The sequence below is a fragment of the Monopterus albus genome, unplaced genomic scaffold (genome assembly GCF_001952655.1).
Source record: "Monopterus albus unplaced genomic scaffold, M_albus_1.0 scaffold209.1, whole genome shotgun sequence".
In the NCBI taxonomy this organism is placed as follows: domain Eukaryota; kingdom Metazoa; phylum Chordata; class Actinopteri; order Synbranchiformes; family Synbranchidae; genus Monopterus; species Monopterus albus.
Window position 1 is genome coordinate 440,552 of NW_018128089.1, and position 21,120 is coordinate 461,671.

At 39.2% G+C, this 21,120-nt stretch overlaps 2 protein-coding genes across 4 annotated transcripts in view; one reads left to right on the forward strand and one right to left on the reverse strand.

Annotated features, from left to right (window-relative positions):
- Positions 1–1,661: 1,661 nt before the first annotated feature.
- mapkap1 (MAPK associated protein 1) lies at positions 1,662–18,590 on the reverse strand. Its single transcript, XM_020618856.1, has 12 exons — positions 18,450–18,590; positions 14,535–15,016; positions 12,803–12,892; positions 11,252–11,400; positions 9,659–9,831; positions 9,372–9,548; positions 7,483–7,592; positions 7,161–7,268; positions 6,142–6,282; positions 4,891–5,028; positions 4,275–4,372; positions 1,662–2,227 (listed from the first exon to the last, which is right to left on the reverse strand). The coding sequence occupies exons 2-12, from the start codon at positions 14,812–14,814 to the stop codon at positions 2,105–2,107; spliced, it is 1,587 nt and encodes a 528-aa protein (XP_020474512.1). The 5' UTR covers positions 14,815–15,016; positions 18,450–18,590; the 3' UTR covers positions 1,662–2,104.
- Positions 18,591–19,563: 973 nt separating this feature from the next.
- mvb12ba (multivesicular body subunit 12Ba) overlaps positions 19,564–21,120 on the forward strand; it is a 10,066-nt gene continuing 8,509 nt past the window's right edge. For all 3 annotated transcript variants that reach the window (XM_020618761.1, XM_020618759.1, XM_020618762.1), the window contains exon 1: positions 19,564–19,831. The gene's annotated coding sequence lies outside the window, so the exon portion shown is untranslated. The remainder of the gene's footprint in view (positions 19,832–21,120) is intronic.

The window sequence follows — 21,120 nt, forward strand, 5'->3', positions numbered from 1 at the left end:
TATCTAATCAATATCTAACTGACTAAGAAATTACCTAACAATGGATAGCCAAGTTAGTTGTTGAATAAATGGCATAATGATGAGAGTCACTCCTGGATTTGTTGATGATGTTGACCACTGCCTGGCTATCAGATTGTTTTTTTCTATTCTTATTTGTTGTATGCTTATGGTTTTGTGTTTGCTTTCTTTTGATTCTTATATAGTACTTTGTAACCGTCTTTTAGAAAAGTGCTATATAAATAAATGTTTGCCTGCTTGCTTATCAGAGTGTGTAGGTATCGACATCCTGGTCCTCTCATGGCCCCATAAAACAGCAGTAATGGCAATGGGATAAATCTTGAAAACAGCTCCTGAAAAAAGTGTGTCAGATGACTTTAAATGTCAATGTCAGATATTTAATGAACATTTACTGTCAAGCAAATATAAGTATTGAATCTGAGTCAGTATTGGAAGATAGTTAATATTAAAGGAATTGCACTAACAAACTAACACTGGCCTGATTCATTTTTTCTTTTCTGCAAGCGAAATCAGCATTTGCTCCTCCATGGGGGACTGTGCTGCAGCCAGTGTTGTAGTACTCGAGTCCAGGACTTGGATTCAAATCTGACTCAAGTCCAAATTTTCAGGACTCTCGACTCGACTTGGACTCAAGTTTTGACTGCATTTGGACTCGGAAGTTGGAGACTCGAATGCTGACTTTTTTTGTAATATGCCATAACAATTTGACATAAGATACTGATATTAAAACCTGTTCACCCACGCCAGGCTGTATCCGGGACAGCTCGATTGAAGAGTACACCCCGACTTTCTATAAATTATTTTTTATGTATCAAATTGCTAAGCAATATGGTGATGCAATACACTGGGGACTCCAGAATCGACTCGGACTCAAGCTTTAGTGACTCAACTACAACACTGGCTACAGCTCAAGCACAAGTAAAAACACCACAGTCAAAATAACGCTGATTCTACTTCATCGCTCAACAAACATCAACTAAGTAAGCTGCAGATTTTTCTGCAACACCAGTGGGTGGCTGAGGCGCTTGTCCTTAAGTTACAAAAGTAATAAATATAAGTTCTTACCTTAGGATGATGGATAATAGTCTCTGATATGACTTGCACAAGTTACTGGGACTGAGAAAACTGATTAATGAAATCACACTCAGCAAAAGAACAAACTTTTTGTGTGCCAATATGGTGGCAATGCAACAATAACTGGCCAGTCGGCACTCCATGCAAACTAACTTGTGAGGTTCATGCTCATGAGTGACAAGAGAATGCTTGGCTCTTTGTATCAGTAGATGTGAATGTTGTGTGATACATTTGTTAAAAGGGATTTCCTGTTTTAAGAAACAGTCACAAATGGATTTTCCAACCATGCACTGTTCACAGTAGTGAGCTACAGTGCCTTTGCTGGAGCACTGCCACATTTTTTGGTGAGATACCGCCACCAAGTGGTGATCAGTTATGACAGGAATGTGTATTGTCATGGCAAAGATTCCAAAATATGGAGTGTAGATGATGTTAAGGATTTGCAATCAGGACTCAGGACAGAAGGGTAATAATCTAATTTCAAAAAGTTTTCTGACGGGGCTATTTAATGTCTATATCATCATTTCATTTCTTGATATTAAAATATCTAAATATATTGTTTTCTTTTCAATATAGAGAGAATCATTTAACAAGTGCCTTTGATTTATTTGTTGCGCGCACACAAACATCATATAGACACTGGATAAATCCATCCAGGAGGATAGAACTTTAATACAGAGGCAGTGAATAAGCTAAAGAAAAACTGACTGCAACACGACAGCCAAAACACTCCCACGTTCTTCAGTCTTTTTCTTTATTAGAAAAGTAATTAGTCTGTTTTTGCTCAACTCTTTACTCGTGGTCTTTCAGAGATGTCTACCTTGCTCAGCTGAAGCATAGACCCATTTCCCTAGTCCGTCTTGTGCCCATTGCTCTCCTGCTCTTATCTTCTCCGACTGGACTTCCTTGTCATTTCTGACTTCTGTTTAGCCTGAAGTTGTCTGTATATGAGACAGTCAGTCCTCGTTTATGCATCTGTCGGTGCATATACTGACAGACAGCTCAAGTCTGTCTACTGGCCGGCCTTCTTCTCTTTCTGGAAACTGAAGCTGGTCCGGCGGTTCAGTTTCCGCTGCTTCTGGGCAAAGTAGTCAGCCCTAGAGGTGCTGGTCCGGGACTCCAAGATATAATTCACCTGAAAATGAACAGGGGGGTAATAAAAAAGTATTCATGAAACATTTTTAAATGTTCATGTGTCTGATAACAAGCCATAGATACAGACATCATCAAAACTGTTTTCATGATGGTAACCCTATCCCACCACCATGCAGTTGTAAGCAGATATGACATTTTAAATCGTCTATTAATCAACTATCAACAACTACACCAACATTTTTGTTATGGATACTTAAACAGTTTGAATACAACAATACAGCAATAAATATTTGTCCTTATACTATGCTCTACATATCTGTACTTGCATATACTGTATATTGTCATATATGTACATGGACACAACCATACAACAGTGTGGCCTATTGTACCATATTCAATAAAATTATTATCTATTGACATTTCCTTGTGATCTATGTTTCCACTCAATACTTGAATAAGTACATCCTTTAATATTTAATCAGCGGCTGAATGTGAGCTGTGTCAAGCAGTGCATTAGTGTATAAAACAGATTCTGCATGTTATTTTTATGGTTGACAACAAACAGGTTTGAAATTTTGTGACAGTAGAAATACACAGGAACCAGTTGGAGTGAGGACTACGTCTTCTTCTGTGCTTTTGATAAATGCTTCCTAAGCACTGAAAAAATGAGAACAAGGCTTCAATGCAAATCATTTGCTCTACCATTACCATTGTTTTTATGTATAAAAAATTTACTCCTAACTTTAGTTTGTTAATTTCTTACATCTCCTCAAAATGTGCTGTGGACTTGGTGTGCTCCAGAATCCCCTTTGTCTCTGTCTCCAACAGGTTTTCTCTTCAACTGCTCATACGTTAACGTTACTTCCATGCTTCAGTGCCATAACAAATCAGATTTGTATACTAAACACTTAATCTTCTTTTTATTCGGTAATATAGAGTGCCCCCAAACCTCAGCCGACTTCAGTCAGCCACTGTTTTCTGCCGTTTCATGCTCTCCATCATCTGTTTCTGCCATAAAAAAGATCATGTCTGCCATTTTTTGCCATGTTTTAGACAATGAATGCATTAAGGATAACTGGATCCTGGATATAAAGATGGCACCCAGTCACTTGAATGAAAAGTGCTTGCTTGGCACATAAGCATGGATCCTTTGCTGATACCTAGACCCAGGATTACATAATGGTGCCTATTCTCCCTCACTGAAGTTACTTCTCTGGCACACACAAACCTAAAAAAATGTTTTTCTTTTGGGTTTGCTTTCACATTGCACAGCCCACTGCACATGTGCATTACTGTTTTCCCACCTGTGAGCTCCTGCGTGGCCCATAGACTTTACATTGGGATAATGTAAAACAAAACTTGCCCCATGGATTAAAAATATACAACAGAAAGACTAAAAACTGATTTCGTTTGCAGTTCAAGGTGTCCTGTCAACAGTTTTACATATTCTATCATTATGATCTACAAAGAAAATCCTTTTTTCACTGGAGCAGCACAAGTGGCCACTGAGAAGAATTGGCTGAATGAGTGGCAGTGCCATATCCAGACTTCAGCAATAAATCTATGCACATGACCCATAAAAACTTCTAACTTCTGGGTTTATAATATAATAAACTCATAATAACTTGTATGCAAAGCAATGGTAAATTATTTTTAACCAAATGCAGGCAGTGGAACAAGCTGTTAACACAAGGCTGATGTATTTTCTGTTTAACACCGATAAGTTGAATATGTTACACACCATTCACACACAACAGTAGCACTCATTTGGAGCTCTTTCTGTCTACCTGATGAATGAAACTAATATTCCCTCTTTTAGCTCTGATTTGGTCTCCACCAACTCCTGAGATAAATATCCACATTTATACAGACTGGTCTCATCATCTTTTTCTAATCTCTACTGTGCTTTCTTATATCTTGTAAATATCACCATATTACAATCAAATGAGAAAAAAAACTACATATAGGTAATGTGGAACAGTTCCTAAAAGGCTGAACTATGACCTCTGAGTTTTTATCTTCAGACCACTATATTCTAAACGATTAAATCTTCAAAATAAAACAATGCTTCTCCAGCCAAAACTCACCTTTAGCACTATTTCATTCACAGTCGCAGCATCAGACTCAAAGTAGAGAGGCTTGTAGTCATGGCTGCTGAGATAAGTGAGCTTAAATATTGCATGGCCTGTAAGACAGAGGAAAACAGGTTTAATAGGACAGAAATGGACAATAGCAATGATACACAGATCATGCCTAGCAACCCATCTGTCTCAGAGAGCATTTCTTTGTGTGAACTATAAAGCATGGAAGTGTCAAATCTCCTCAGAGCTGAAGATGACTGGCTGCCGGATGTGAGCAGGATAAGAAAAAAAATGTGTAAATGATGTAAAGGGAAAAGTCATTTGATTCTTCACAGGACAAACTTGTTGATAGGATGAGGTAAAATGTCTGTTAGATTTGGCAAGTTGGATTAACATTGCACACATACATTTTACTTCTCCAGGTGCTGCCTCAAATAAAGAAAGTTAATACAATCTTCTGCATAAATAAATAAAAACTTAGAAGTTACTGTAGCAACATATAATTACAATTTGCATGCATGCAAACGTGTCCTGAGACAAGACTGCATAAGGGAGATGGTTTCTACTGTGAAAATCATTTACAACTGAGGAAAGTAAGCCAGTGTTTCTGTGGTCCACTTACTGGGGCTTCTCTCCTCTACAAGGTCACAGGCACAAAGGTGGTCTGAGTCGATAGAGATGGGTTTCTGCCGAATCCAGAACTTAGTACTGGCCTTCTGATTGGTGACAGGATCAATCTCGACCTTCTCTCCTGAAATGCCTGAAGAGAAAACTGCAGGTCAGTACATGAATATACATGGGACACATATTCAAACACATGGTAATCTCTCATTGGTGCACAAGTAAAATAGCACCTGAAGTTTTTAAATATTTTTTATTATTGTTATTATTTCTCATTACTAGTATTTATGACTACTACTACTAATACTTCTAACACTGACAATAGATAGACTGACCTTCTCGGTAGTGTTTTTATTCCTCCTTTCTTTCATCCTTATTAGAGACAGCTAGACAGGCATCATGATGGTGAGCTGCCATCATGATTTAACCCCCCACCCCCTCCCTGCCACACAGCAGTACCAGTGACATCTACAATCCTGTTAGCAAAGCACAGCGTGCACAAATCATTCAGGTAGCAGGTTCTGGTAATCGTTGCTGTTTCTGGCTAAAATGGCAACCAGCAGGGGTCATACCAGCTAATGACCTCTGTGACTTAGCAACTGATGACAGGGCAAAATGAAAGTCTCTGTTTTTGGGTTTGTGACCTCACTGCAGCCGGTGGATAAATAAACAACATGCTGTCTGCTGTTAGCTGAAGATCGTTTGAGGTAAGGAGGCATCACTCTGTAACGCCACTGAATAATAAGAGTGAACTGAGCGTTTCTCTGTAGTTCCAACAACTCCAACAGAGTGAAACATCTTCACTGATAAAAACTATCAGCTTATCCCACATCTACATATGATGAGAATGTAGCATATTCTGCAGGATGGCCATGAACATCTGGCATGTTTTACATTACATAAGAACAAACCCTGCTTTTTTCCTTCCTTCACTTGTACCTCATTTCTTCTTTTAACTTTTCTCCCATTTTTCTGCTCTTGCCTTCTTTTTCTTTGTACTTTTTTCAGTCAAATTTTGTTTGGCTCCACTTTTATGTTGTTATTTCAACACTCAGCAACTTCTCAGTGATCAGTGTCTTCAGCAGCCAGAGCTGTCCTGTGTAAATTAGCACTTTTAAATGTATTTGTAGCTTAAGTTATTGTAATTTATTGATTCCCTTGGAGTTGCTAGGTATTCGGTGTAACACAATGACAATAAAAGTCTATATACCTGTCTATCTACATTACATTACAAGTACTAAGGGTTATGTACCTAGCTGAACATCTGTGGTGAAGCGCAACTTGTGGATCATACTGATTTTGAAGGACTTATAATGGTGACTGCTCAACATGTCTTGGACTGTGGTGAGGTCAATAGGAGGGTCTTCCTCTGAGCTCTCCTCTCCCCTGGAGCCTGGAAATAATAAAGAAAACCAATAAAAAAAAAGTAAATAAAACCTTAGAAGTTACTGTATCAACATATAATTACAATTGGATTCGCAAATTGTGATTTCATTTTTATGTGACTGATTGTCATGTTTGTATAACAAGGAAGATCGTATGCATCAAATCAAGCGCACCTAACTTCCTTAGCTGCATCAAAAATTGACAAATGTACATTACTCCATGGGCATAAAAGGTCATCAATTTAAATGTATCCATTACATCTATAGGGGTTTTTCCATTATAGGGATGTACTGAAATGTATTGCCCGAGTAATGCTTGTCATAGGTTCTGTTTGTTTCCACTATGCCCACTTTGGAGGTGCATTGTTGGAGCTAAATTTTAGCATCCCTCAGGAGGTAGTACTAAAATCAAGTGCTAGGAACACGAGGGGGTTGCATGTGCGCAGAGTAGTCACCGGTAATTGGTTAAATGTCTGCGCCCTCATGCCTCAAACATTAGCACTACAAGAACCGTGTGAAAACACACAGAAAACTGGGTGTGTGAGAGAGGAGCAGCCCCTCCTTCCTCTAAACAGAGACCGACAGAGAAAATACAGTGGAAAAACAAAGCAGGACAGTGCGTGTCAACCCAGAAGACTATGCTTGGTGATGGTTAAGGGTATACTACTCATTAGGTTCTGATAGTGGAAATGCAGCAAAAGACAGCCAGTTTTGACAAAAATATATTCTTTTAGTCCAAACTCTCCTAATATGTAAAATCAAATAGTTACATCTAAAACCGCTCTCAGAGGTGAAGTGAAGCTTGAGAAGCTTAATAAACTGTTTAAGGCAGTTGAGAAGATAGGCCAATTGCAGAAGTGCAACTTGACCTACTGGGATCACTTACTGTTTTCTCTGACCAGGCAAAACTCCATGGTGTTCTGGCTCTCCAGTGTCGAGTCCAGGTCTACTGCAACGTTCGGCTCTGTCTGCTTCTCCAGACGATACATGGGCCCTGTTGAATGATGACAACACCTTTGCTTTTCTTAACCAAGGTTTAGGAGATAAGTAGGGGACAGCTCTCATTCTTATTGCAGAGCTCCACCCAAAAGCATAATTCTGTTCAAGTGTCCACTAGCCACGGTCCTCACATTCATTGAAGCTAGAGTGATAATGATTATAAAATACACTAACACTTAGAGGAGTTCAGGGTGTTCAAGTGTCACTACCTGAGCCTTTCTGTGAGCCTTTTCTTTTCTTGAGTGCTTTCTGGAGAATTTCCTTCATGGTTACCTTCAGACTGTCCACAGGGATTAGAGAGAAACCATGAGCTGCATTTCTAAAATAGAAAAGAAAAAAGGCAAAGTTAAGGATGCTTATGTAGATTTATCTCAATCATCCACGAAATGTACTAAACAACACTCCACTAGACCTGAAAAAGTACAACATAAGACATTTGGCTGCTCATCCTAATGCCTTATTCAGGTCCACCTGAATTAACATACTGTATCTCTATTTTCACAGCAGTACACCGGCAGTAATAGAATCTCCCTACTGCTTATTTGTCCCTGTTATCTAGAAAGCCCCTGGACATGACACATAAACTGAAAGTCACTATAATAGTATAGTGGTTGAAAGCATGAATTCTGTGTCTCAATCTAGGTGAACTGTGAGAGAAGGACCAGGACTCTATAGTTCCCATTTCAGGCAGTTTACTTTTACAAGTTGGAGTGAGATTAACAGCAATAAATTTACATTGACAGACACATGAAAAACACACTCTCTCACATTCCTCTCCCCTTATTCTATGTCCTCCTCCAACTGTGCTCTACGTGTGGTACTTTCAGTGGCTGAAGCCTTGTCATCTGCATGCTGAATCTAGCCTATTCAAGTTACCTTTCACAGGTATTCTAAAATCATATAGCACCTTTTACAGAGGTTAAAATGCAGACTTTCTGGCTGTATGGTGTAGTGGTTAAAACAAACAGTATATAGTAGTTTTTGGAACTGCAGTAATTTTCCCTGTGCATTGATTTTACCCACTACAATGGCTCATTACACAATGTAGGAGAAAGGTCATGTGTAAAATATGCATACACTGGGTTGTAAGCAAGTGTCTCAGATTCTCCGCTATTCTTGGCACATAACCAAGTTGTTGCATGGAATACATATAGATGTTACAGAAAATTGTAATGTAAAGGAAATTACCAACCCAACAGTAGTATAACATGAAAAACATAAAAACAATGTTAAGTATCATAACCACAAAGTATGTTACTACAATGTAGATGAGCTGGGAGTAATATTACAAAGTAATAGACAAAGAAATTAGAAAAATGTGCTCAAAGTATGTAAATGAGTAGTTGCTGCCACACAACACTATGCATTTTAATTCATGGCTCGTTAGAAAAAAATACAATGACTGGGACACTCCAATTGGCAAATTTTCTAGTTCTGAAGCCATTCTGTAATAGATTTAGGCGTTTAGGGTCACTGTCCTGCTGCATCACCCAACTCCTACTGAACCTCAGCTGACAGACGGCCACCCTGACATTATCCTGTAGGATTCCTTGATATACATGAAATGTATTTTCCCCTCCATGATGGCAAGCTATCCAGGCCCTAACAAGTCTACAGGACTTTCTACAGGACTTTCAACGAAAAGAAACTATATGATCAAAGAATAAGTAAACAAGAACATGAATCTGACCAGACATGCTAATTTTACTACTTTGACAGTTTATGATACCCAGTGCTACAGACACATTTTAGTAGGTACCAAAGGAGTATTTTGTTGTTTGGAAACACTACAGAATATTTCAGTACAAGACAAATATTGTTTGGTTCACCCATAATATCTGTTAATCTTTACACTCTGAATATATGCAGACAGCATACAGTGGGTCAGAGTGCAGATGGTTTGCAGCATGCAGTTGCATGTTGCCTAAAGCTTGGGTGAAAAAACTTAGGATAATCACATTATTCACATATTTATCCTTGTTTTTTGTTGTAGCCTACACTACCAATTAAAAGTTTAAACAAAATTCCATTCAATTTAATGGGGAAACGTGTCCAAACTAATAGTGTATGAACATGTTTATCTATAATTCTTACTCACATTCTGACAAAAAGAGACTGCCTGGAAGTGAGGCCAGGTGAAGAGTATTTCTCCACCAAGGCCAGAGTGCTGAAACCAAACTTGTGGATTGGCTCATTGGAGTCAAGTGGAGGGAAGTCAGTGTCCACCTCACCATCATCCTCCGCAATGTGGAGACAATATGCATTCACATTATCGCTGTGGAGAGATGTGACAAATGATTACACTGAGAAACAGATGAAAAGTGTGTTTTACACAAGCTGACTTTCTGAAAATATGATGTCAGCATACACTATGTTTATACTCACTTCAGTTTGGGTTCTCTTCCTTCACTTGTGTACTGCCAACAGATGAGCCCGATAAGGTCATGGACGCGGGCATTAGCAATGGTCACCACTGTCATCGGATGTACTTTTTCCTGAGCCATCTGCATTGAAAGGTAGACGTCGATTTTTTTTGTGGCTGTTGTGCCAATGTGACCCTAAAAAGTGAAGAGACAGTGAGTACATCATTCACAGAAAAATCCTGACTTCACAGTACCAGGATAAAAAAAAAAAAAATGACAGCAAAGGCTACCTAAAACTTTACTCAGGGGGTCTTCATCCTTACACCCTTATTATGGGTGTAGAGTGTTGAGTGCAGAGTTATGGGCAAAATGGCAACTTTAAATTTAAAGTTAGATCAACAAACGAAGTGTGTAAAAGTGAAGGAGCTGGTCAGAGAAAGTCCGTTGTCTTAGTTGTCAAGTGTTTGTGTGTGAGAGAGAGAGAGAGAGAGAGAGAAACAGAGCAGGGCACGGAGTGACAGCGAATACATGTGCTACGCAACAGCACTACAGTGACTTAAGATTGACCCTATTTTAAATCAATATTTGGTGGTCAAAGGTGATATTGTGGCAGCCCACCCCAAACAAATCACTGTACGGGAAACACTGAAAGACTACATATGATTTTAAAAAAGTAGTAAATTGGTCATCTTCCTCTTCATCATTGACAGTCAGAATGCTGAGGTGGTGAACCAGTATAAATACATGGGTTCAATTGTTGATAACATCCTCTCCTTTGAGTTGCAGGTGTATTTTATTTGTTAATCAGGGGATGTATTTTTTTCATAAACTTAATAGGTTTGATTTGGACACCTTTATGGTATGTTTTACTCAGGTTTTATTGAATTTGTTTTCACTTTCTCATTGGTATGGCCATTTGTCACTTAAAAATTGGAACAGGTTACAGGGTATTGTCAAGGCTTACAGTAAAATTAAAGGAATGACCTTCACCAGCTGTATAAAGCAGCCATCTTCTGCACACTAAATTTAGGTTGCTCCTTTCTGGATGCGGATATAACCTACCAAGATGCAGAACGAACTGATTCAGGAACTCTGTCATCCCAACTGCCATTGGCTTTTTAAATAATGCTTCGTGACAATATAAGTTATCATGATTGGCATTCATTCAGGAAAGGTGATAGTCTTTTTATTTGTTTTTTGTGTCTTTATGATTTATATGATGATATGATTGTGATGTGACAATGAATGTGTGTGTGTGCTACTGGCTGTACAGCAAACTTCCCCTTGGGGACAAATAAAGTTACCTTGGACAAACCAACAAACCAGAGCCAGCAAAAGCATAACTCCCACCTTCTGAGTAAGGTAAAAACTGACTGAAATCTTCAAAGCACAGTAAGTGTTTTTGTATTCAAAACAAACTCCTGTGATTTCCTAGTAGACAAAAGGTTTGATGCACTGGATTAATTTAGTCAAACAGAAAATCAATGTGCTCATTTTTCCCTTCTCTGCAAAACGATCAACAGTTATGCTTTGTTACAGAATGATACATATTTTTTTAAGAATCATTTTTAATGAAGAATACACATAAACAGGATTAAAATGTGAAATAACTCACTTTGCCATCAAATTTGGAGTATTCATTGAATGGGTTGTTAAGCTGCTGGGGACACTGCTCCAGCCGCAGTGAAAGGGTGGATTTGGTACCTGTTGTCCGCAGCCTGTCTTTAAAGTCCCGCTTTTCAAACAAAGACCCCAGATCCTCAACTAGACATAAAACATAAGAGCAAAAACAACATGCAGCAAATATTTTATTTTCAAGTACACTGATAACAATATCTGTACTTTCATTTTGCTTCTTGAAGGAACAATACGTAATGTATTCATTGTATTAAATCATAAAATGACCGTGACATATCATCAGAGATTAAAGACACATGATAAACTGAAATACTGGCTTCTCCAACAACAACGCTACAGCCAGTATATTCTCCTTTGAAATTTCCATTCTGAAGCAGAATGTCTGTTTGTTTTGGACTGTGTGATTCCGCCTGCTGCCCCTTTGCCCAGTACAATTTTGACACCATGTGTTTTCTCCTCAGCACTGAGTTTCAACTAAGTTTAACTAATCTTAACTAATTTAACATGGCTTCTGGTGGGATGGGTCAGGCCGTTACTCCAAACTGGATGGCAGGGATGAGAAAGCTGGTCAGAGAGGCTAACAAGAAGCCAATGCCAGCTTTGAAGAAGTTACAAGACTTCATGGCAAAGAGTGGTCATTTTGTGCATGTGACAACAACATCACGAGTGAGGCTTGTATAGCAGGGTTGTAATAAAAAAATAAAAAAATAAAAACACTCCTCAGGAAAGGACCCATTAAGCTCATTTGAGCTTTGCCAAAGAGCAAATGGAAAATTCTGAGGCCAAATGGAACAAGGTGATATGGTCAGCCAAGACCAAAATTGAATTCATTGGCCTCAGTGACAAACAGTACATCTGGCAGAAAGGCAATACAAGTCTCCATCCAAAGAGCACCATACTGTACCTACAGTAAAGCATGGAGGTGGTAGCATCCTGTTGTGTTTCTCTTCAGCAAGAACTGGGGCACTTATTAAGACAGAAGGGAAAATGGATGGAGCAAAGTACTATCTGATTCTTGAGGGAAACCTGCTGTCCTCTGCCATAATGCTGAAGATGAAAAGAAGGTTCACCTTTCAACACAACCACATGGTGGCTGAAGGAGAAAAAGGCGAATGTCCTCGTCAGAGGCCAGACTTGAAACCTACTGCAAATGTGTGGAATGACCTGCAGACTGCACTCCATCAGTGGTCACACAGTCATCTTACTTGTCCACACTGTAAAACTATTATGTTCCTTTATTATGTACACATATCGATCACATGCTTGTCCACTCTGGAATAGGTGTTCATTCTCAGAAGAGTCTATTACTGCTATCGATTATCTACTTAATATTTCATTTGTATTTTGTGGCATTCATGTGGACGGCAAAGAATGTCATTGTACAGGGAAACACGTTTCCTAACTGTCCATATGACAAAAAAACACTTGAAAAGTGAATAGGTTTTTTGTTACAAAATTTGCAACTTTTATACATTATATATTTTAATATACATATGTATTTAAAAATGGTACGTGAAAGAAAAGTTACCGGATTGGGAGGATGTCCTCTCTTTCCACTGGATGTTTTTACATTTGATTTGGTTCTGTCGTTCCTTCCTTAGTCTTTCCAGTCTTTGGGCTGAAAAGAAACAACTTTTAAATTTGCAAACCAGTATTTTAATCAAGTCAAAGTTGCTGAAAACCTAGTGAAACAGAAAAATGTATCATTATGTAATGATGTTGTTTCACTGGGCATGTGAGAGCAATGAGACTAAAAGGACAACTGTTTTCAGGAAGACCCCATGATCCTCTACCACGTTATACATTGACTGGCATGAAGTCACTCTACAAAGACAGTCACACACATACTGTATATGCAGCGCACACACCAAGAAGAACATCAAATAAAACTTGCATACTTAATCTAAAATATTTTTTGTTCATCCCTCTTACTATATTTTACCAGGTTTGTTGCGGCTATCTTGCTGGAGTTCTGATGAGACAGCCACCACAGATCAGTTCTCAACCTCAGGTGTCAAAGTCTAGATGGCTGTAGCTTTATACCCACAACCATAACTAGCACTCCACCAAACTTAGCACAAAAATCAAGGGAGATCAGCACTGGCACTGCCCATTGAAAAACCTATATCGGTCGACTGCTAGTTTGCATCGTTTACCTGGGGAAGAAATGGCTCCAAAAAGCACTATGGGTAGCTGGAAAGCAAGACAGCAGAAGCTGTGTGACGCTCTGGGCAATGTTCTGTTGGGAAACTGTGTTTCTTCGCATTCATCTGGATGTTACTTTGACACCCCTTCATGGCCTCTTTTAGCAGGATAATGCAGGAGGAACAGGACAAAGGGTTCAAGGTGTTTCCTCGTCTCCAAATTCCCCTAGATTTCAATCTGATGGAGCATATGTGGGATTTGCTGGAACAACAGAGCCGATCTATGAAGGCCCCACCTTGCAATTTACAGGATTTAAAGGATCTGCTGCTAATGTCTTGATGTCCGACCTCAGAGGAAACCTTCAGGGGTTTTATAGAGTCCATATCTGAATGGGTAAGAGCTGCTGGCAACTCAAGGGGGACCTACACAAAATTAGGCAAGCGGTTTAATGTTGTGGCTGGTCAGTGTATATCAATGAGTCCAGGCCAAATAACACAAATGCCTCTCCGCATAATGCAGTCTAACAACCGCAGGGTCCAAAATGATTATATACACCTCTTTAAAACAGCTTGAACAAAAACTGAACTGGGGGTGTGCAATATACTGTATATCGTCTATGATAATATCTTAAATGTTGTTTTTAATGATATGTGAGCTGACATTACGTCCCTCACTTTACAAGAACTAATCAAAAACACACCTTGGGAGTCCACAAATTCACTGTATCATGCAGCCTAGTGGGATAGACTACTGCGTGTCCGCATTGAGAGTGCATGCAGTGTGTTTAGCTATTGTAGCTGCCTAAAATATAAAAATCCCACTCTTTTATCATAGCCCGACATACAGTATATTCAGTTCATAATAATTAGATTCACACAGTAAATACAATAAGTACAGTACACAGCAAGTACAATCTAACCCCAACCTTTCCACTTGTGTGGCAACGGTCTTCAATAGCTCACACATGATTGACTTGAACCTCACTAACCTACTGACCCTGATTAAACCCAGTCAAAACAACAGCAAATCAGGCGTTCTGCCTGCACCCACCATAATGAGAGAAAAATACAGAAACCCTGCCCTGCTAAACAGCAGTGGCCTGCAGATGAGCCTACCTGTGTTGGAACGGCGTCGGATGCCAAAGTCCCAACTAGAAGTGATGTCCATGGACTGGGAGAGGTCACAGGCATGACCGTCTGTCACACTGCTGCCCCCTTCACTCAGGGAGCCTGTTGACCCACAGCTGCTGCTGCCGGGCACCAGAGCCAGCTGGCACTTCTCCAGATCCACATCCTGGTCTATTAGTACCATCTCACACATTCCTGTGTCATCACTGGTCACATGAGACTGCCTGATGTGTGCCAGAATAATAGCTGGATTGTCCAAGAAAGCCATTTCCTTTGCTTTATAAAGTACAGTTTGTAGCTTTGGATGTTCTCTTTGTCTCTCTTGTTCACCAGAGGTTACCTTTCACTTCCACTCAGTCTCTTTCTGAGAGTATAAACGCAGTGTCCAATGACAAGTGGAGAGCAGTAATCCTTTCCATCTCCTTTTCCTGATTATTCTCTCTGCTCCACAATAGCAAAGGTGGCAGTATCTGTTAGGGGGGAAATAAGAGTTATTTCATGTCACAGCTTGACATTTGGAACCAAATTTGTCCAAAAGAAAAAGACCTAACATTTACTAAGACATGTTCTAAAGCTCAGTTAGCTATGGCAAGTAACAACTTTCTACTTTTGCATGTTCCGAAGATAAAAGGGAAACCTCTTCATTCAACAATCAGTTCGATTGGATATTGAAGGAAAGGCTGCACAACAAAACCTAACAATGGTGTTTCTCAGAATGGGCTGTTCACTCTTTTCTTGATAACAGCATATATGGCACAGATCAAGTTTTTCATCTGACAGCGTCAAAGTCAGCTATAAAACTTCACAAGCAGTCTAAGGGTGTGCCCGAACTTGCCTACTTGCCTTCTGCGTAGTAGGCTAAAATGTCTATGTGAGACAAGTAGTATGTCCAAATTCTTAGTATGGCAAAATATGTACACAAGTAGTTTTTGGATGCCCTACATAATTTTGTAGTATGGAAGCACTGGACACTACCCACAGTGGAGTTAGTGCAGGCTCAAAGCTGTTAGAATTTTCATCCTAGGACTGTTATTATGCCAGTTTATTAAGTTTTGATAGTTTTTCTCACATAGGTGAAAAAAAAAATTACCATTTAGTTTCTGAATATGTGGCCAATCTATCCAAGGAATACCAATTTAGAAATTTGCTTTGATGTTTTCAGAGATGTGATGATGAACTGCTAACATTGCAGCTAGCTAGCTCTACTTATAGCTGCAGCCACAATGCACACATTATCTCCTCCAGTAACTTATATGTGATAAGATGTACAATATGATGGTTCACGTAATATCACAGTTATATTACTGTATATGGTAATAAAGGCTTGAGGCCTCTTATCATAAATTTTACCTTCTGCAGGACTATGTGACAGTTATGCTACTACTGTTATGAATGAAGAATGCGCGACTGGTGTTGTCACATGTAAACATCCAGGGTAACCGATGGCCAGATTGTTACATAGTAGTGTGTCTGAGGCTGAGTGTTTGATAAACCTCTGATGTCAACTACTATTTAATCATTACAGTATATTTCAATACTTCATTTAATTTTAGCAAAAAACAATAAATATCACTTAGTTAACAGTTGGTTTAAAAATCAAAATGTTATATTTTGCTGATTACCGCATATATTTGGGGAGAAAAACTGAATTAAATCAGGTCTAAAGAAACCGAAAGGCTTTACAGATTTTCAACGTGACCAATGTGAATAACACAGTCCCATAAACAGTCAACCTGCGTCAAGTGTGAATATACATGGAGCCCAGGTCACGATGTCACCTCCAGTTAGCCTCCGTTTCAATAGTTTCAGCGACTCAACGTAGTCTCTCATTTTGCATTTTTTCCACATTGGTCATTGCAAGAAAACTAAGTGATCTTCACCTCTTTCAAAACTTGTTGTGCTGTTTTTAGAAAATGTAAGATGATGTACAATAGTTACAGCCATATCTGGGCTTGGCCCCACAGTTCAATTATTCCACCAGTCAAACAGCCTCAATCAGCTTGATGACATTTCAACCACAATGGGCCTAGTGTTTATTAAAGGCCAGGAAAATCAAAGATTGTGTTAATCTCAATAACACGTTGTTTTACAAACATATCATGATAGTGTAAGCAAATGCAGCAAAACTCATAACATAGCATACTGTTGAAAACAGCTGTGTTCCAAGGCTTGATGTTTAGCTATAGAATGTGAATGAGAATGTGAAGGTGCATCACAGTGTTGGCTGTTGGGACAGGGGCACCAGTTTGGGAGACGGTTTCTGTATTTACCTGCACACATTGTTTGGTTTGGCAAAAAAAAGTTGCTTAAATCGTTTAGATCTCGCTTTACTGAGTGTGGTAATTCAGAATGGATAACCTTAGCTGACTACAGATAACTCGTAGCAGACCTAGAGATCCCGTCTATGAGATCAGACTGAAAAATGACACTGCACCCTGATCTCACCTCTTCTTTTGGGAGCTAACACTAGTTAACAGCTGTCGGCAGATGACACAAACACTGCAGAGGAATCAATTTCTGTCCTGTCTGTGCTCAAACTGAACAATAAAGTGGGCATTTGGATGTAGCTGAAGTATCTGCTACATACAATAGCAGATACTTCAGCTACATCCAATAATATTTTTTTAAATGAACTTATATTATGGATAACAAGTGTAATCCCACCAAAATGATGCATTTACCCAAAATTCAACATGGTGTGATGAGAACTTCACATTCTCTATTAGCTAGATTAGAAATCTCGATGGGATTTTGAATGATGTTTTCTTTTTTCCACAACACTCCCTGGAAGCTTCGGTTTCACTTCAGCTCTCTATAGTTCAGGTGCTTATATGCGTTACAGTGTTGATCTGAACATTTGTGTTTGACTGGGAGGGAGCAGACTATTCCTAAATGCAGTTACTTTACAAATCATTTGCCATTCAACTAAAATTAATATATTAATGTCTTTGGTCAGGGCCATACAGTTTGTGGACAAGCATGGAACCAGGAAACTGCTAAAACAATTATGCAATTCTTTACTGTCACAATATTAATACTTTATCAAACACTCCTTAAACTGGGTGTTTGCCACCACTTGTAGAAGCCATCCCTTGCATTGAATAGTACAAAAATAGCCTGCCCTCAAAAGAATACGCGTGACTGTTTAGAATAGTTTCACTTAAAATGTTTATAATTTCAACAAGGTGTGAACAAAAGTGGTAAAAACAACCCTGCCCCACAGTGTTAAATTAGCCTTAATGAAATACTTAAGTTAGCATGTCAAATGTAGGACAGTGTGCCATTCTATAACGCTAGGACAAACACCAGATGGCCCGCGACATATTGTTACAGTTATATATAATTGTTCCCATTGTTTGCGCGGCTCTATTTGATGTTTAAAAAACCGGCTCCTGCAAAGGGCTTATCGGACTGATGCTAACTGCAGCTAATGCTAAGCTGCACTATGGTAGCAAGTTTGTGGGGTTTGATTTGTGTCTTGAGACATACCAGTAATTACACGTTGAGAGGCACACGATCGGCTTCTTTAAAGGAAGACGAGCCTAATGTCTGGTACGAATGTATTAAATACGTAGACCTAACGACCTAATTAATTAGTGGTGACTCCTGCTAGCCATTTTGACGTTAGCTGATGTAGCTATCGCTTTATCTAGCTATTCTGAGCCTCGCTAAATGGCTAACTTAAAACTACACATTAGTTAAGGTTAGCCAAAGGAGCGTTCACCTGGTAAAATTAGCAATAAGGTACAAGCGATACTCAGAATATAGCTATCTATAAGGTATACATAAAATTAACCATGAATGTCAGTGTATCGCGTTAACTCCTAAGCTTCTTTACTGAAACGTTCCTTAGTTAGCTGCTATGATAGCTCCGCAGAATAGTACGTTTAGTTAGAGTCCCACCTTTACATGTCATTTATCCACAATGTCTCATTTTATCAATGAAAACTCCCAGTGTTGACAGTGGCTCTTTTTGCTTTTTTTTCTTCTTCCCTCTTCTTCTTCTTCGTGCCTCTTCTTCTTCTTTTTTTTCTGGCAATTTGCAAGAAACGTCGGGTGACTTACCGCCACCTTTTGAATAGGAATGACAGTCAAGACAATCTAGCTACTTGAATAAATACAATGATTTGACTTACATAGCTTAAGCCACTGCTTCTCTGTTGAGAACAGCTGGTTAACAAGTTAGATTGTTTTACTTTTAAGGGGTTTTAACTGCATATTTTAACAGCCAAATATCTTATAGTTAAAGTATTCCCATCCTATTTTGTATTCTTGTAAGATCATTAAAATTTCCTTTGACTAACTTTTTAACACTGTTATTAAAGTGATCGTCCCAAAGGAGATGCAGATTTTCCACTAGCTTCATAGTTTTACAGTATCCTGCGCAGCTCCTAGAATAATTTGCTTACGATCTGACAAATGAGCAAATGAAGCGCTCATGTTGAAATTAAAAAGAGATCGATTCTGGATCTAGAGAATAAATTCCGATTTGAGCGAGTAAATTCTTGACTGTCGGGGTTTAAATGCGATAGGTATCAATCAGAGAGAGATCGAAACCTAGTTTTAGGACAAGATTATTTCTTTGAAAGCCTTGACAAAGTTGTAGAGGAAGTCTATCCAGTGCATCATCAGTGCACCACATAAATGCATGTAAGAGTTTGCTGAAAAACGTAGAAATAAATCAACTGGACTTGGTTTTAGGTCGAAGACTCTCATCTAAGAGGCTTCATGAACTGCTGAAGCTTATTATGACCTGGATGACAGAGAATCTGCATGGAAATGTAAGAGTTTGTTTTTAGGCCCATATGAGCTCTTTAAATTTAGACGTAATCTGGCAAAACAGCTGGAGGAGAATTGTAACCATAAAGATTACAGACAATGAAAAAAATGAATCGTTTTGCTTAACCACAACTAATCCGTCTTCTATCGTTTGAAGGGACCACCTCTAGTATGTGCCCATTAAATCTATGTTTAAAAAATTAATGAAACACGGAGACTCCGCAGCGTGGTAGTACCATGACTACAGTAAATACTAAATACTACAGTGGGTACTATTCCCATCCTCCCCATTCTGCCGACATTCCGTGAAAGCAGCATATGAGAACTCTTCTGAAACCTCTGGCTGGAGAACCACTATGCAAATACATAGAGCAGCTTATGTTTTGGATTTGTTTGTTGACTTTAGCAGGATGCGACCTCGCCCAAAGCTGTGAAAAGGTGTGGGAGAGGATAAATGAGAGGAAACACACGCAGAACCGCTCGGATCTATCTGTAATTCTCGCTAGGTAAGTGGACCACTCAGCTAGTTAGCTGTTGAGCTAAATAACATTAGCCGCTACAGCAGATTCAGTGTCTTGGGGCGACAGTAAGTCACGTAAAGCTAATTTTGTTGTTGACAGTCGAATACTGTAGCGGCTTAGATGTGTATGGTAAATTCTTAAATCTCCTAATGGATAACGTTTGCTCATCGGCTTAGCTGCGAACCCCTAGCCAACATTAGCGTTTGACAGCCGTTGGTCCCATCTAGTCTTTGGATGCCATTAGCGTGCTATCTGTCTAGCTTGTTAGCTGTGTCGCATAGCTAAGTTCACGTAATCTCCGCTAACCGTGATGTTCAGCTACAGCAGACAAACCATGGGCCGCATTAAACTAATCATGTGAGGGTACGCAGCTGCATAGAGAGAGAGAGGTCAGGGATATTGACATATAGCAAAATCTCACACTTGAGATGTTAAAAATGAAGGTCTGTGCACAACAGTTGAAGAAGTAGTTAGATTCAGCAGTTGCAAGATGCCGATAAGATGACAAAGGTGTGAGCTGGATCAGCCCAGCTGAGATTCAAACATGTTCTCGGGAAAAAAAAGACCCCTCAAATCCTGTTACAGTAAAATTATCTAACCAGATAGTGGTGTTTGTTGTTTATGTTGGCATAGCTTGGTTGATGATAGCTCTTGACGAAACCACAGGAAAATTAGTGTAGTCAGCAGCCTACACAAAGCTGTATAGTTCAAACTAACAACTGTAGGTCTTTGGTTCTTGCTACCATTGCTAACTCTGAGAGACGAGACAGTCCAAATAACTTCAAAACAGTGCTGATTTATTCAAAGGATCACAGGTAACATCAACATTACACGTTCAGGTATCTTGCACCTCCAAACTGCTCGCAGGCAGATGTAAGATGAAAGACCCTGAACCCACCAGGCCTATACATTATATCCCCTCGGTTGGGGATCAATGTGTGTGTGTAGAAATGTCAACCGAGACGTCTCTGTTGCCAGCTTTGCAGCTGGCCATAGCAGTAGTCAAAACATGAAGCAAATCAATGTGCGTGTGTGTGTCTGTTGATTAAGTGGTGTGTAGCTAAAAACATTCTCACAGACTTCTAGAGCATGTCGTGACTTAAACATAAGAACATATTATGGCTAAGGCTACAGTTATACACGTCATAATAATAATATTAAACACCCTGTCTGCTGACAGTCATCAACTTTTCTCTTTAGTTATTTTTGACCAGATGTACCCTGTAGAAACTCATAAGCATGCCTAAGCATTTAACAGTCTAACTAGACATCCT